Source organism: Oryx dammah, unplaced genomic scaffold (assembly GCF_014754425.2).
Source record: "Oryx dammah isolate SB20612 unplaced genomic scaffold, SCBI_Odam_1.1 HiC_scaffold_1, whole genome shotgun sequence".
NCBI lineage: Eukaryota > Metazoa > Chordata > Mammalia > Artiodactyla > Bovidae > Oryx > Oryx dammah.
The window spans coordinates 87,531,801-87,549,573 of NW_024070185.1; the positions used below are offsets into that span (position 1 = coordinate 87,531,801).

Consider the following 17,773-nt stretch of genomic DNA (forward strand, 5'->3'; position numbering starts at 1 on the left):
CTCCTTAAAGCAAGGATTACTCCTAGGTATTTTATTCTTTCTGATGCAGTGATAAATGGGATTGTTTTCTTAGTTTCTCTGATCCTTTGTTGTTAGTGTATTGGAATGTAAGAGATTTTTGTATATTAATTTTGTATCCTGCAACTTTACCAAATTCTGTTCTGGTAGTTTTTGGTAACATTTTTAGGACTTTCTATGTATAGTATCATGTCATTTGCAAACAGTGACAAGTTTACTTCTTGTTTTCCAATTTGAATTCCTTTAATTTCTCTTTTTTTTTTTCCCCTCTGATTGCTGTAGCTAGGACTCACAAAACTATGTTGAATAAAAGTGGCAAGACTGCACATCCTTGTCTTATTCCTGATCTTAGAGGAAATTCTTTCAAAATTTTCACTGTTGAGAATGATATTTGCTGTGGGTTTTTCATATATGGCCTTTATTATGTTATATTATCTCTATGCTTACTTTCTGGAGAGTTTTTCTCATAAATGGTATTGAATTTTGTCAAAAGCATTCTCTGCCTCTGTTAAGATGATCATATAGTTGTTATTCTTCAGTTCATTAGTATGGTGTATTATATTGATTGATTTACATATGTTGAAGAATCCTTGCATCCCCAGGATAAATACCACTTAATCATGTGTTGTTCCTTTTCATGTATTGTTGGATTCAGTTTGTAAGTATTTTGTTGAGGGTTTTTGTGTCTTTGTTCATCAATGATGTTGGCCTGCAATTTTCTTTTTTTTGTGTGATATCTTTGTTGAGTTTTGACATCAGGGAGATAGTGGCCGTGTAGAATGAGCTTGAGAGTATTCCTTCCTCTATAATTTTTTGGACTAGTTTGAGAAGGATAGGTTTTAACTCTTTTCTAGATGTTTGATAGAATTCATCTGTGAAGCCATCTGGCTCTGGACTTTTGTTTGTTGGAAGTTTTTAAATCACAGTTTCAATTTCAGTGATTCGTGTGTTCATATTCTCTATTTTTACATGTTTCAGTCTTTGAAGGTTGTACCTTTCCAAGAATCTGTCCATTTCTCTCAGATTGTCCATTTTACTGGCACATAGTTGCTTGCAGTAGTCGCTTATGGTCCTTTGTGTTTCTGTGTTGTCTGTTGTAACTTTTCCTTTTTTCATTTCTAATTTTATTGATTTGAGTCTTCTCCCTTTTTTTCTTGATGAGTCTAGCTAAAGATTTATCAACATGATCTTCTCAAAGAACCAGCTTTTTGTTTTATTGATCTTTGATATTTTTTTCTTTGTCTCTATATCATTTATTCCTGTTCTGATCTTTATGACTTCTTTCCTTCTTGAGGATTGTTGAGATTTTGTTTGTTCTTCTCTCTCTAGTTGCTTTATGTGTAAATTTAGGTTGTTTGCTTGAGATTTTTCTCATTTCTTGAGGTAAGATTGGATTGCTATAAAGGTCCCTCTTAGAACTCCTTTTGCTGCATCTCACAGATTTTGGATTGTTATGTTTTTGGTGCCATTTCTCTAGATGTTTTTTGATTTCCTCTTTGATTTCTTCAGAGATCCATTGATTGTTTAGTAACATATTGTTTAATCTCCATGTGTTTCTTTTTAACAAATTTTTTTTTACTGTAATTGATTTCTAATCTCATAGCATTGTGGTCAGAAAAGATGATTAATATGATTCAAATTTTCTTGAATTTATCAAGTCTTGATTTGTGGTCCAAAATGTTATCTATCCTGGAGAATGTTCCATGTGCACTTGAGAAGAAAGTGTATTCTGCTGCTTTTGGATGGAATTTCCTATAGATATCAATTAAGTCTATCTGATCTAATGTGTCACTTAAGGCTTGTGTTTCTTTCTTACTTTTCTCTCTGCATGATCTGTCCATTGGTGTAAGCAAGTGTTAAAGTTCCCCAGTATTATTGTGTTACTGTTGATTTCCCCTTTCATGTCTGTTAGCATTTGCTTTATATATTGAGGTGCTCCTATGTTGGGTACAAATACATTTATAATTGTTATATCTTCTTGGATTGATCCATTGATCATTATGTAAGGACCTTTGTCTTTTGTAACAGTTTTTATTTTAATGTCTGTTTTGACTGATGTAAGTATTTCTGCTCCAGCTTTCTTTTGATTTCCATTTGCAAGGAATGTCTTTTTCCATCCCCTCAATTTCAACCCGTATGTGTTTCTAGGTCTGAAGTGAGTCTCTTGTAGACAGCATAGATATTGGTCTTGCTTTTGTATCCATTCAGCCAGTCTGTGTCTTTTGGTTAAAGCATTTGATCCATTTACTTTTAATGCAATTATTGATATGCATGTTCCTATAGCCATTTTCTTAACTGTTTGGGGTTTGTTTTTGTAGTTCTTTTTTCTTTGCATCTTCTTTTGTTCTCTACTCTTGTGGTTTGGTGACCATCTTTAGTGTTGTGTTTGCATTGTTTTTTCTTTTTTGTATGTGTGTCTATTGTAGTTTTTGTTTGCTGTCACCAGTTCTGATCTAGCAGTCTACATATGTACAAAAGTCTATATATGTACAAAGTCTCATGTTTTAGGTTGCTGGTCTTGTTCTACCTAGAGAAGTGTGTTAGCATTTGTTGTAAAGCTGGTTTAGTGGTACTGAGTTTTCTTAGCTTTTGTTTGTCTGTAAAGCTTTAGATTTTTCCACCAAATTTAAATGATATCCTTTCTGGATAGAGTATTCTTGGTTGTCAGTTTTTCCCTTTCATCACTTGAAATACATCATGCCACTGCCTTCTGCTGTAGAGTTTCTGCTGAAAAATCAGCTGATAACCTTATGGAGATTCTTTGTATATTACTTCTTGCTTTTCCCTTGTTACTTTTCATATTTTTTCTTTGTCTTTAATTTTTGTCGGTTTGATTAATATGTGTCTTTGTTTGTTCCTCCATGGTTTCATCCTGTATGGGATTCTCTGCACTTCCTGGACTTGAGTGAGTGTTTTCTTTCTCATGTTAGGGAAGTTTTTGACTAGAATATCTTCAGTTATTTTCTCCAGCCCTCTCTCTTTCTGTTCTCTGTCTGGGACCCCTATAGTGTGAATATTGGTGCATTTAATACTGTCCCAGAGGTCTCTTAGAGTACCTTCATTTCTTTTCATTCTTTTTTCTTTATTCTGTTCTGTGACAGTGATTTCCATCACTCCATCTTCCAGCTCACTTACTTGTTCTTCTGCCTCAGTTATTCTGCTATTGATTCTGTCTAGTCTATTTTTCATTTCAGTTGTTGTATTATTCACTTCTGTTCATTTGTTCTTTAAGTCTTCTAGCTGTTTATGGAACATTTTATATATATTCTTCATCTGTACCTCCACTCTTTTTCAGAGATTTTTGGATCATCTTTACTATCATTACTATGAATTCTTTTTCAGGTAGATTGCCTGTCTCCTCTTCATTTAGTTGTTCTTGTGGGTTTCTGTCTTGTTCCTTTGTTTGCAACATGTTTCTCTGTCATCTCATTTTGTATAACTTCCTGTGTTTGTGGTCTCCTTTCCACAGGCTTCAGTATTGTATTTCCTCTTGCTTCTGGCATCTTCCCACTAGTGGATGAGATTTGTCTAAGGGCTTGTGTAGGCTTCCTGGTGGAAGGGACTGGTGCCTGCCCTCTTGTGGGTGGAGCTGGTCTTGAACCTCTGATGAGCAGGATCCTTAGTCCATTTTTAAGATTGCATTATTTGTCTTTTTATTGTTGACTTGTAGAAATTATTTATATATTCTGGATACAATTCTCTTTCCAGATATATAATTAGCAAATATTTTCTCTTACTCTTTGTGTTGTCTTGCATTTTCTTAATAATGTCCTTTGAAGGACCATAGTTTTTAACTTTGATGAGGTCCAAATAATTTACTTATTTTCTCTTTGGTTGCTTTTGCTTTTGGTGTCATGTGTAAGAAACCATTGCCTAATCCAAGATCATGAGGATTTACATCTATGTTTTCTTCTAAGTTTTAGCTCTTACATTTTGGTCTTTAATCCATCTGAGTTAATTTTTGTATATGGTGTGACTTAAGGGTTCAACTTTCACAAATGACTATCCAGTCATCATAGCACCATTTGTTGAAAAGACTTTTCTTTTACATAGTGAATTGTTTGGGCATCCTTGTTGAAATCTATTGACTATAAATGTATGGGTTTATTTATGGACTCTTAATTCTGTTCCATTGATTTATATGTCTATCCTTATGCCAATACCATATAGTCTTGAATAGTATAGATTTATAGTTAGTTTGAAGTGAGGTAGTATGTGTCCTCCAACTACATTCTTCTTTATTAACGTTTGACCCTGTTCACTATTCTGGGCCTCTTGAAATTTCAAATGAATAGCATAGCTTGTTTATTTTTACCAAAGAAGACAGTTGTGATTTTGATAGAAATTATCTTGAATCTATAGAACTATTTGAGGAGTGCTTCCATCTTAACAGTATTACATCTTTCAATTCATGAATGCAGGATGTCTTTCCACTTATTTAGAATTCCTTAATTTCTTTCAACAATGTTTTGTAATTTTCAGTTATGAGTCTTACACTTGTTTTGATAATTTTTACTACCAAAAGAATAAATCTTTTATTCTTTTTGATACTATAATAAATGAAATTGCTTGTTAATTTTGTTTTTATTATTAATACATAAAAATACAATTGATTTTATACACTGATTGTATATTGTGGAAACTTGCTGAACTCATTTATTTTTTATTATTCACTTAGCTCTAATAATTTGGGTGTATATATGCATTCCTTAGTATTTTTTATATACAAGATCATGTCCTGTGCAACTAAATATAGTTTTATTCTGACTTAGTAATCTGAATGCCTTTTATTTCTTTTTGTTATATAATTGTCCTGGCTAGAATCTCTAGTACAATGAATAGAGGTGGAAAGATGGGACAAATTTATTATGTTCCTGATCTTAGGAGGAAAATATTCAGAATTTTCCCGTTAATCATGTTCTTAGCTGTGGACTTTTCATAGATTCTCTTTTTTGGGTTGAGAAAAATGCCTTTTTATTCCAAGATTTTTGAGGGTTTTTTTTTTTAATCATGGAAAACTGTCAGATTTTGTCAAATGATTTTTCTGTGTCTAGATATGAGTATTTGGCATTTGTTTTTATTCTATTGGTATGATATATTACATTAGTTGATTTTGAATGTTTGAACAACCTTGCATTACCAGAGAAATATCACTTAGTCATGCTGCATGATTTTTTTTATATTTTGCTGGAGGATTTTTGGCTTGCTAGTATTTTGTTGAGGATTTTTCCATTCATATTCATAAAAGATATTGGTCTGCAGGTTTTTTTTTTCTTGAAATATCTTTGGTTTTGGCATCTGGATAATTCTGGCATCATAGATTTAGTTTGAAAACTTCCCTCCTCTTCTGTTTTTTGGAGGAGTTATGAAGAATTGCTTTTAATTCTCCTTTAGATATTAGATAGAATTCACCAGGAAGCCATATGATTCTAGGCTTTTCTTGGGATGCAAGATTTAGATTACTAATTTAGTCTCATTGTTACAGTTATCTTCAGATTTTCTATTTCTTCTTGAGTTATTTTTGATAAATTGAGTCTTCATAGGAATTTTCCCATTTTGTCTAGATTATCTAATTTGTTGGTATATAATTTTTAATAGTTTCTCTTATAATCCTTTTAATTCATGTATGGTTGGTAGCAGTTTTTCCTCTTTTCTTCCTAATTTTGATAATTTGAGTCTGCTTTCTTCTTTCTTAGTCAGTCTAGCTATAGATTTATCAATACTGTTGATCTTTCTAAGAACCAAATCTTGATTTCATTGCTTTTTGCTATTGATTTTCTATTTTTACTTCTATCTTAATCTTTATTGTTTTTCCTTCTGCTTGCTTGGGTTTAACTCTTATTTTCTAGTTTATTAAGGCAGAAATTCAGGTTTTTGATTTGATATTGTCTATCTATTATCATATAGGCATTTATATCTCATAAAGTTCTGTGTAAACACAGACTTTCTCTGTAAGTCTTAAACCCCTCAAAGTCATCCATGAGGGTTGAAACTAACTTCTTCCAAACTCCTATTAATGTTGAAGATTTTACCTCTTTCCATGAATCATTAGTGTTTTTGATGGCATCTAGGATGCTCAGTCCTTTCTAGAAGGCTTTCAATTGACTTTGCTCAGGTCAATCAGAAGAATCACTATCTATGGCAGCTATAGGCTTATGAAATGTATTTCTTAAATAATAAGACACGAAAGTTGAAATTACTCCTTGATTCAGGGACTGCAGGATAAATGTTGTGTTAGCAAGCATAAAAACATCAGTCTCAATTAGAACTCTTGGGTGACCAAGTGCATTGTCAATGAGTCGTAATATTTTGAAAGGAGTTGTTTCTTTCCGAGCAATAGGTCTCAACATTGGGCTTAAAATATTCAGTAAACCATGCTATAAATAGATATGCTGTTGTCCAGACTTTGCTGATCCATTTATAGAGCATAGACAGAGTAGATTTAGCATAATTCCTAAGGGCCCTAAAATTTTCAGAATGGTAAATGAGTACTGGCTTTAACTTAAAGTCACCGACTGCATTAGCCCCTAGCAAGAGTTGGTTTGTTCTCTGAAGCTGGGCATTGACTTTCTCTAGCTCTGAAATTCCTAGATGGTGTCTTCTTCCAATATGAAGCTATTTTGTTTACACTGAAAGTCTGTTGTTTAGTGTAGCCACCTTCTTTATCTTAGTGAGATGCTCCAAATAACTTGCAATTGTTTCTATCAATACAGCAGCATTTGCTGCTTTGCCTTGCACTTTGATGTTATGGAAATAGCTTCTTTCCTTAAATCTCATGAACAAACCTCTGCTAGATTCAAGCTTTTCTTCTGCAGCTTCCTCATCTCTCATAAATTGAAAATAATTAGGATTCACTTGCTCTGGATTAGGTCTTAGCTTAAGGTAATGTTGAGGCTGGTTTTATCCTCTATCCAGATTGCTCAAAAGGTCTCCATATAAACAATATGACTGTTTACTTTCTTATTACTTCTGTGTTCACTGGAGTAGCTGTTGTTGCTGTTTGTTGTGGTTGTTTGTTTTAATGATTTTCCTAAACCAACTTGGTCAAGTCTATATTTTGTTACATATGACCACTGACAACTTTGCTCAGTTCACTTATTAGACAGCTAATGATCAAAGAGAGATTTAAATGTCTGAAACCACCAAGTCCCCCAGTTTTTGCTGAGGTGCTCTGTGTGAATCTTGGGGAATTCCTTCAACAGTTGGCTAGGCAGTTGACAACTCTGCTTTAGCTTTGACTTTTTGCTTGTTCAAAACTTCAAGGTCAGTGCAGATGAGAACTAATGCCTTTTTACATCTTTTCTGAGCAGGCACAAAACCCGGATGTGAAAACAGTTCTATGCATACATGCAGATGCCTAGATTCCTAGAAATACGTCAAAATTTATAATTTCCTAGCTTTTTCTGTTAAGCTTTTTGACTAGCTTAGTTTTTAGCCCAAATGTTATCTATTGTTTCAGGGAGTCATAGTGTTAAATAATTGCCTCTAATTGTTTTTGACAAATGACCTTATGGAAGAAGCTGTTTTCCATAGACAAGCTTTGAATCAGGTCAAATAAAGACAGTTTTGGGAGTGGAGTCTTATAGAGAATGAACAGAAAGGTCATAATGACTGTTTTCTGGGAACAGGAATTTACAGGAACCTAAATGCTTTTTTGCCTCCTCCCATGTCTAGCTATTTAGGCTGCTGGTTTTCACTGTAACTACTGGATTTTGGCTTTTAAGTCTACCCTGGAGATGGCAACAGAGCAAGTTAAAATGCAACAAAGCTCTTTTCCTGACAGCTATTTATGTCTTTTTTTGTTTGTTTAATAAACACTGTCTGCTGCTGCTAAGTCACTTCAGTTGTGTCTGACTATGTGCGACCCCATGGACTGTAGCCTGCCAGGCTCTTCCATCCATGGGATTTTCCAGGCAAGAGTACTGGAGTGGGATGCCATTGCCTTCTCCAAAACACTCTCTAGATTGGTGCAAACTTCTGATTAATTTCCAGAGTTCTAAAAATGTTGATCATGAAAACATTCTTTGCTAGCTTTCTTGTTGTCATTATAGAGGAGAGAATAATTCAGAGGTCCTTACTCTGCCATTTTCCTTGATGTCACTAAATCTCCATTAAAGTTAATTTTGTTTTGGGTAAATTTCATGATATACTAAAATGTGTGTCTATACCTCAAGAAGCTGATTATCATTACATATAAACTATGTCTTAGTATTAATGTATTAAATAAGACTGGAATTTTCTAAAAGGTAGCACTGTGAATAAGGCAGGGATGTTTGGCTGAACCATTCGTCTGCTTTTTATATGTGCCTGAGACCTAGATCATTGAAGGGGGAATGACTAAACTCTACTTTCTGGGACTATAGTTACTAATATTAGATTTTTTTGTTTTGACAGTAAGCTCAAATTTTGGCTAAAGTTCTCGAAAATCCTCTTTTAACAGAATGCAGAGTCTAGATGAGCCATGGACTGAAGAGGAGAGTGATGGCTCAGACCACCCGTATTACAACAGCATTCCAAGCAAGACACCTCCTCCAGGGGGGTTTGCTGATGCTCGCCTGAAAGCCAGACCCCACGGTCCTGACACAGCCCAGGTGAGTCTTATATCTTTCCTTGAATGGTAGCTAACTGAACTTCATTTCCTATTGCTTTCTTCAACTCTATTTTCAGGCTGATGTTCTATCCAGACAGAAAAAGTCCAAACTTCCTCCCCTTGAATTTCATAAAGCAGACAGTAGGGGAAGCTTTTGCTTTAACATCACAAGATTTAGTCAAATGCCTTGGAACTCCATTGTGATTCCTGAGATACAAGTCTGTAAGTTCCCTCTTCATCCTAGGACAAATCCCATTGTGTTGTGAACTTAATGAGTAAAAGAGAGAGTTCAAGACTTTTGAAAGCCTGGGGTTCTTTGAGTTCTCTGGAAAGAGAAAGAATGTAAGCCTTTAACCTAAGGTTTTTTTGCTTGAGGTTTTCTGTTTTACTTATCTCCCTGATTTTCCCCTCTAATTTAAAATTCTAGTAAGGCATTCTCTTTCTAGAGTTATGGTATCTCTATGATATCTCTTTGTTAAAGGGAATTTTTTGATGTCACTTACCTTATGTGGATGACAATAAAAGCGGTAAATAACACTGAAGCCAAGTGTCAATAGCTCTATAAGAAGGAATCGACAAGGTGGCTTTGCCCAGGAATGAATGGTTATAGGTGTATATGCTGGGTGGGAACTATGTTCTGACACATAGATATTCTCTAACTGAAATCTATTTTAAGGATGTTGCGTGATGTGGCTGTATGTAGAGAATTCAATTTATGGTCACACTTAGGGAAGGGAGGTGGGGGGGGCTACTGAAAGCAGGGAGCATCTGTAGTTTTGATGAGATGTAGCCTCTTTTTCACACCCACGCAGACTAACTTCCCAAATCTTCATGTCAACTGTGAGGCATGAAGGGAAAACTGAGTACAACAGGGGTGCAATCCACTGGCCATTGAAGTCCCTTCTGCTGTATTATGGCTTTCAAAGGTGGAGACACAAGACGAGGAGGACTCTTTCTTGTTTTGTATTTACATATGTCTATAGTTTGCAGGAAAAGAGCAAACTTACTACCAGGGAAGACACTTAGGAGACCCGTTTGGTGAAGACTGGCAGCAAACACCTGTCCTGCAAGGTGAGAGGCAAGGTAAGGTGGACAAGAAACATAAAAAGTACTTTTCAAAAGTGATGTGCTCCCTAGTGGGTAGTTCCTGTCCTGTGGAGTGGCAGAATGGCTGACTGGAAATAACTGCTGTGAGTGGGGCTGCAGTTTCCCAACTGGATTACAAAAATAGAAATAATGGCTGTCAGGAATACCAGATAAAGAAATAGAAATAATGGCTGTCAGGGATGTCAGAGGGTGTGCCTCAGATAATCCATCCCTGGGTACCAGGACCAGCTCACTCTTCACCCCTCCCAGTTCTTCCTGTTCTTCTGCACACTGCGACCATGCATCTAAGGCCCTTCTCTGGCGGGAGGGCTTGCCCCCCCGCCCAGGGACTGAGGAATTCACCTCCCCAGGGCCAACTCCACACCCAGTTCAAACGAGGCTAAGGTGGGAGATTCTGGAGTCAATACTGAATCCTGGTAGCTTCTAATGGCAGCTTTTGTTTTCCCTTCCTTTCCTCTGCCCACCTCCTCCTTCTGCGGTCACCTTTAGGAAGAATGGAGTGACACCAGCCCGGCAGAGATGGCACCTGGATACAAGTCTGTCACAGGGCCTGGGTCCTTTTAGAGGACATTTCACTTCTTATCAAACCTATAAGCATGCACCTACATCCCACATTAAAAATAGTATGACTAATTAAGTACTATTTAGTTTAATTGCTAACATCAGTCTCTATTCTCTAGACAGTTATTTTTAGACAAGCATACACATGTATGTATCTATACATTTTAAAGGTTTCTTTTAATTTTAAGCATTTTACCTCCTCAAACATTTTGAGAACTTTTGATGGTTCCAGGGTCCTGGCTACAGTGTCTGAAGGAGATGGAGTGATAAATGAATTAAGAGCCGATGTATGCTTCTATGTATATATTTTAACCATTTGTTGGTTTAACATTAAGGTTTTCACCTACATTATTGCCATTTGTGCCAGTGGGTAAATGACAATATATTTTTAAAATGTTCCTCCCGTGAAATAATTTTATGTCATGCCTGCCCCAGCTTAAAGATGACCTGTTTGTGCCGCCCAGTTAATAATCCATAAAAAGTCAAACTACACGACTCTACCTCAGAATAGGATGGAAATAGCAAATTAAAGTTATAACTTTGCCAGAGGCACTTTTTTACATTTTCAACTTTGTTCTGTATACATTTAAAGCATTTTATACAACAATCATGTACTTAGACATAGAATAACTATTAGAGACTAAGAGAGACACATTACTTACATTAGATATTGACTCTATTGAAAAACTTGTTAGATTTATTTGAAAAATGAGGTCTTTTTTATATCCAAGTTATTCCAGCCAGATCAAGAACAGACAATGTAAGAAATTCACCAGAGAAAAAATGAGCCTTATATAAGTTCTTGGCCTGGAACTTGAGACTCATAACTCTTAATGAATTTAAAGTTTTATTGGGAAGCAATTAATACCTTGTCCATAGAACAAATAAACCCCTATTAATCTGCTAGCAGCCATTTCCCCTAAATGAAACTGAACTCAGGGTACCACCACCAAGGAGTGTATATCTCCCTGCCCTGTACTCAACAGTTGCAACCATCTGAAGTTGATGACTTTCTCAGGACAATTGCATTCTCAGACTTATAGGCAGAGGCAGTGGTCTGCCAAAGGTCTTTCAGTGGGCTCTTGGGAAAGCTTCTTAAAGAGTCCTGAACCCACTCTTGCCGGTTGAATTGAGCTGACTCTCATGTCCCACCACCTGGAGAGGTGACCTCTCTCCAGGTCCAAGGTGGTCTTGAGAGTATCTGTGAAAGTTTGTTAGAAATAGTGACCTGTACAAAGAATCAGATGGTGACCTGAGCAGGGCCACACCCTTCGTTCATCTTGGGTGACAATAGCAGTGATCCCCCCCAAGTCGGGCCTCAATCGTCTTGCTTCAGTTAGGAAGCCGCATGATAGCACAAGCCTGATTCTGTTTTATAAGGAAAGTGTCTCAATTCATTAGGAAGCAAATGGGGTAAATATTGCTTTATTTCTAAAAATGGGGCCAGAGCATTGGAAATGCATTGCATTTCTTTGGAGTTAATATATGAAGCGTTCCCCTACACTTAAAAAAAGAGCAGTGGAATTAAGGCTCGTTGTTCTTCTGCTCAGTTATTTTGCTCTCAGTCCTTCACAGAGGGAATGAGGAGGCTGAAGGAGCTTCTGTGGCGGGTGTAGTTCCCCTGCCCAGCCTGCCCCTGGCCTGAGTCAGATGGGCCTTGGGTCTTGCCAGGGCTCCTAACCTTCATGGTGTCCATCATCCTGGGCTAGCAGGTCCCATTTTGACAGGAAGGAGTGGAGAGTATCCTAGCCGAAGCACAGCAGGGTAAGAGGGTCAGAGAAGAGAGTTGGGCATCTGAAAGAAGGATTTTCTTATGAATGGAATAAAGGAACTTCTCTGTGAAACACTGGCTGGCTTAACATGAAAAGCATCATGATCAGAAGAAAAAGGAGGTCTATTTTCTTGTCGCAGGATCCTTGGACATCTACAGCATGCCTGAAGGGAAATCACATGTGGCTCCTACAGGAGAAGCCCCCACCTATGTCAATACCCAGCGTATCCCCCAGCAGACGGGGCCGGCCACGGGCAGCAGTGTAGAGAGCAGTCCGCGGAAAGACCTCTTTGACATGAGTGCGTTTCCATTTGCTATTGTTTTTTTTCTCTTTTAAGGCTGTTTTTTTTTTTTTTTTTAAACTTTGTCTTTTGTTTGAAATCTGTGAAATTACTGAATTTTCTTCCAGAGTGGTTTTGATTAAGGATGCTGATTAGCTGTTTTTTTTTTCTGTGTTATGATTGAGTTTTTCAAGGCTTTGAACTTGGCTGACCCCTGCTTTCATATTACAACCTTCTCTACAGTTCTCTGCAGGAGACAAAGCAACTTCCCCCTCTTTTTATAATTAACTTTGTCTCAATCACATTGAGACAAATGATATACATAAATGAATGGATTCATTTATTTATTCACTTAGGTATTAATTGGATATTGTCTGCCTTAAATACTGTATCAGTTTTAAGGATGCCAAGCTGAAATGCCTTGGCCCCTATTTTCACAGAGCGCTTAATCTGCTGAACAAAACTAACATGTAAGCGAGAAATTGTAATACACCCACGTGTTTTTGTACACACACACCCTTTCCCTCTCCCCTTCTTCCTCTCCACTGAACACCTACCAGGTGTCAAATACTATTCTATTTACTGGGGATATACAGGAAAACAAAATAGACAAAGTCCCTACTCTCATGGAGTTTAAATAACCACCATGCGTTACAGGTAGTGACAAGTGCTCTGATGAAAAATAAAATGGGACGAGAAGAGTGACCCCAAACTGCGGTTGCTTGCACTCGTGTGATGTGTGTCAGCGACCTCTGTTTGTCACATAGATTGGGAAAAATAAATCATCTGTGAACTGGTTAATGAAAGTGTAGATTGTTGTTAAAGAATTGTGAAAGAGCATTCCAAACTCACAGATAGCTTTACATCCCCGGATACCTTTTTCAACTTCGTTGAGAATTTTACAGGCTAAAGAGGGAAGGAGAGGAAACTAGTATTTATTTCTACCACGTGGCAAGGTGCATATTATTTAATTTTTCCAGTAGTCTTATGGGTAGATATTATTATTATCATTATTATTACTCTTTGGCAGAGGAGGAAATAGAGAATCCCAGAAGTTTGGTAAATTCACTGCTGGTTGAATACTTGGTATTGTATGTGGGTGAGGATAGGATTGAGTGCTTTTATGAATAGACTGCACCATGACAACAATAGTCTATTTCTCCCAGGATGACAGACAAAAATTCACCAGAGCCAGAAGAACTGCAGAATCATCTAATCCAATCTCTTCATTTAAAAAAAAAAAAAAGTGGAAATAGCCTAGGAGGTATGAAGCAACTTTGCAAAATTTAGAACAAACTGTTAGCTCCTGACCCTCTGGTCCAGTTTTAACAATGTTTCCCAACTTCATTTTAGTAGTTGAATTTATGGCAGACCATTTTCACTGCTTAGTCAAGTTGCCAGTGAATTCTGGCCCCAGAGCAGGAGGAGAGTTAGATTAGGCTGGGATTTGAGATGGGAAAAATGAAAGCCCAAGCCACCCTTTTCTCCTCCCTCAATTTCCACTCCTACTCCCAAAACTAGAGAAGGGGAGAGAGAAAGTAGAAAGAGCCCCGGAGAAGCTAATGTCTATTGAAAAGTATTGCAGAAGTAGACCCAGTGCTCTTTTATCTTGAACCCCAAGTCCAAGTCTTAGTCACTCAGTCGTGTCTGACTCTTTGTGACCCCATGGACTGTAGCCTGCCAGGCTCCTCTGTCCATGGGATTTTCCAGGCAAGAATGCTGGAGTGGGTTGCCATTCCTTTCGCCAGGGGATCTTCCTGACGCAGGGATTGAACCCTGGTCTCCTGCATTGCAGGCAGATTCTTTACCGGCTGAGCCACCAGGGAAGCAGTATCTTGAACCACTCTATCTAAATAACAATAGTGATAGTGATTATTCTGGTAATGGTACTGACGGTGGTGGTGATGATAATGATGGTCATGAAGGTGTCGATAATAATGGTGATAGTGGCGTGGGTGATGGTGATTTTGATAGTGATAGTGATGCTGGTGCTAGTGGGTCTGAGATGATGGTCATGATGGTGATGTCGTGGTGATGGTGATGGTATAGATATAGAACACAAATTTTCAACTACTCTGGGTAATCAGGGGAAAAAGTAGAATGAAAAAAGAAAACATACAAACAATTTTAGCCCATAGTTTTAACCTCTTCTTTTTTTTGGAGGGGGTGCCCAAATCTGTAAATAATTTAATAAGTTGTCAAAATGTCTTAGTTTTGGTTTCCTTTATTCACTTCTGCCCATTCTCTGCTAACATTTAACAAATGGTTTTATTTTAGAGCACTCCCTGAATGTTTATAGGGTACAAACTATGACCCAGGAGCAGTGTTGGTCTCTGGGGATGTAGCTATGCCCAGGAGAGAAACTTTCCTGGTCTTGTGGTGTTTGCATTGTAGCATGTTGGCAGTGTGGCCCTCAATAAACTTCACAACACCTTACTTTTGTGTAGCACTGTGTGCATTTTTCAGAGTGCTGTTGTACGTATTGCTTTGTTTGAAAATCCAACATTGAGATTTAATTAGATGTGCCTGTCGGCTTCTCTCACTGCTGATATTTGTTGCTGTTTAGAGCAATGCCCCGCAGTGAGAAGTGTGTTCTGAAGGGCGTGGAGTCAAGCTCAATCTCAAACATTCATACAAGAGCCTTTTCCCCCAGGGAAACAAGTGAATGTCAAAGGGAGGTAGAGCTCCTAGCCTGGGGCAAGTCACACAAAAGGCCGCTAATAAATGTTGGTTTTCTTCTCTTTTAAAAAATGCACCTAATACAAAGATTTTGAAAGAAATATTTGTTGGGCTGGGTTTCGGTTTTGCATAAAACTTTGCAATTTGTCTTTTCCTCTGTGTATTTTCTTTGGTATTGACAGATTTTTATTCAGAAGGGAGTACATTTGTTGAAGAGGCTAGCCAATGTACCAGAGAAAGTAGGTGGCATGTAGTATGCCTGTCCTCTTGCAGCATGCAAAAACGAAGTCATTCTAACTAGTAAGACAAAGGGTGTGCTTGAATCTTTGGCACAAGACACAATGCCCAGCTGTCTTGGGAAAGCAGAGTCACCAGAAAGAGTCATGCCAAGTCTAGGGCTGTGTTTTCAAATGCCATTACGAGAATCTTGTTCTCTCACCAGCCAGTCAGTTTTCTCTACTTTACTTTTTTTTTTTTTCTGATCAAAGTTGTCTTTGCATTGCCAAACCTCACATTGTGTTGTTTATCTTTTGCTCTCCTTGGAATTGACGTGTTGCTGGCACATGTTGTTGGCAGAGCCTTTTGAAGATGCTCTCAAGATTCAGTCCTTGGGGCCTGTGTTGAGCAAGGCAGCCTCCATGGAATGCATCAGCCCCGTCTCACCCAGAGCACCAGATGCCAAGATGCTGGAAGAACTGAAAGCAGAGCCTTGGTACCAAGGGGAGATGAGTAGGAAGGAGGCAGAGGGGCTGCTAAAGAGAGATGGAGACTTCTTGGTCAGAAAGAGTACCACCAACCCGGGATCCTTCGTCCTCACTGGCATGCACAACGGCCAGGCCAAACACTTGCTGCTTGTGGACCCAGAAGGCACGGTGAGCACAGGGCGGAGTGTGGCCCTCCAACAGTCTCCCCTAGGTCACTGCGTTGGGGACCACTTTCCTTTTTCTACCCACATATGCCGGCTGAGTCCTGACAGTCATTCCTCTGGGACCCTGGAGACCAGGCCCAGAGGACTTACTTTCAAGGCCAGAGTCAGATTACTGGAGCCTATGATTAGAGCCCCATGCAACTTATAAGACTTGGAAATGCACCAGAGCCCAGGTGGGAAGCCTTAATTCTTGTGTTCTTTAAAAGTGAATACAAAAACTGTGAGAGTTTCCCTTCCAAACACATTCATAGTGAATCTTTGTTCGCAAGTGCAGGGTTCCTGGGCTTTTGATACTCACCTCAAATTTCTCTATAAGTTGAACCACAAGATTTTATTTGCAGGTTGTAAAATGTAACAGAGCAGGAGGTAAGCCTCCTATTAACTGTCTCTTGCTTTCTCACCCAGAGAAGTAATAGCTCATGACAGTGAGTTTGGCTTTTTGGCTCTTCCTAGCAGAACGATTGTGTCTGAATAATTCTGTTCAGTTCAGTTCAGTCGCTCAGTCATGTCCGACTCTTTGCGACCCCATGAATCGCAGCACGCCAGGCCTCCCTGTCCATCACCAACTCCCAGAATTCACTCAAACTCACGTCCATAGAGTCGGTGATGCCATCCAGCCATCTCATCCTCTGTCGTCCCCTTCTCCTCCTGCCCTCAATTCCTCCCAGTATCAGAGTCTTTTCCAATGAGTCAACTCTTCGCATGAGGTGGCCCAAGTACTGGAGTTTCAGCTTCAGCATCAGTCCTTCCAAAGAACACCCAGGACTGATCTCCTTCAGAATGGACTGGTTGGATCTTCTTGCAGTCCAAGGGACTCTCAAGAGTCTTCTCCAACACCACAGTTCAAAAGCATCAATTCTTTGGCGCTCAGCTTTCTTCACAGTCCAACTCTCACATCCATATATGACTACTGGAAAAACCATAGCCTTGACTATACTGATCTTTGTTGGCAAAGTAATGTCTCTGCTTTTTAATATACCATCTAGGTTGGTCATAACTTTCCTTCCAAGGAGTAAGCATCTTTTAATTTCATGGCTGCAATCACCATCTGCAGTGATTTTGGAGCCCAAAAAAATAAAGTCTGACGCTGTTTCCACTGTTTCCCCATCTATTTCCCATGAAAAATTGTGTAGGGTTGACTAAATACCCCATCTTCCAGTAAGTAAACAAATTTGATTTCACTCTGGCGTAGTCCTAGAATTACTAAGTTTAAAACTCAGCAGTGGCCACAGGACTGGAAAAGGTCAGTTTTCATTCCAATCCGAAAGAAAGGCAATGCCAAAGAATGCTCAAACTACTGCACAGTTGCACTCATCTCACACGCTAGTAAAGTAATGCTCAAAATTCTCCAAGCCAGGCTTCAGCAACACATGAACCGTGAACTTCATGATGTTCAAGCTGGTTTTAGAAAAGGCAGAGGAACTAGAAATCAAGTTGCCAACATCCGCTGCATTAACAAAAAAGCAAGAGAGTTCCAGAAAAACATCTATTTCTGCTTTATTGACTATGCCAAAGCCTTTGACTGTGTGGATCACAATAAACTGTGGAAAATTCTGAAAGAGATGGGAATACCAGAGCACTTGACCTGCCTCTTGAGAAACCTATATGCAGGTCAGGAAGCAGCAGTTAGAACTGGACATGGAACAACAGACTGGTTCCAAAGAGAAGAAGGAGTATGTCGAGGCTGTATACTGTCACCCTGCTTATTTAACTTCTATGCAGAGTACATCATGGGAAACGCTGGGCTGGAAGTAACACAAGCTGGAATCAAGATTGCCGGGAGAAATATCAATAACCTGAGATATGCAGATGACACCACCCTTATGGCAGAAAGTGAA

At 38.4% G+C, this 17,773-nt stretch overlaps 1 protein-coding gene and 1 long non-coding RNA gene across 2 annotated transcripts in view; one reads left to right on the forward strand and one right to left on the reverse strand.

Moving 5' to 3' along the window:
- SHC3 (SHC adaptor protein 3) overlaps window positions 1-17,773 on the forward strand; it is a 176,510-nt gene that overhangs the window by 141,791 nt on the left and 16,946 nt on the right. The window contains exons 8-11 of the mRNA XM_040237816.1: window positions 8,459-8,609; window positions 9,592-9,679; window positions 12,188-12,346; window positions 15,584-15,879. Coding sequence (XP_040093750.1) covers window positions 8,459-8,609; window positions 9,592-9,679; window positions 12,188-12,346; window positions 15,584-15,879 — 694 coding nt within the window. The remainder of the gene's footprint in view (window positions 1-8,458; window positions 8,610-9,591; window positions 9,680-12,187; window positions 12,347-15,583; window positions 15,880-17,773) is intronic.
- Window positions 7-4,708, reverse strand: LOC120861930. Its single transcript, XR_005720657.1, has 3 exons — window positions 4,693-4,708; window positions 3,886-3,891; window positions 7-156 (listed from the first exon to the last, which is right to left on the reverse strand). It is a non-coding gene; the product is annotated as an uncharacterized LOC120861930 (long non-coding RNA).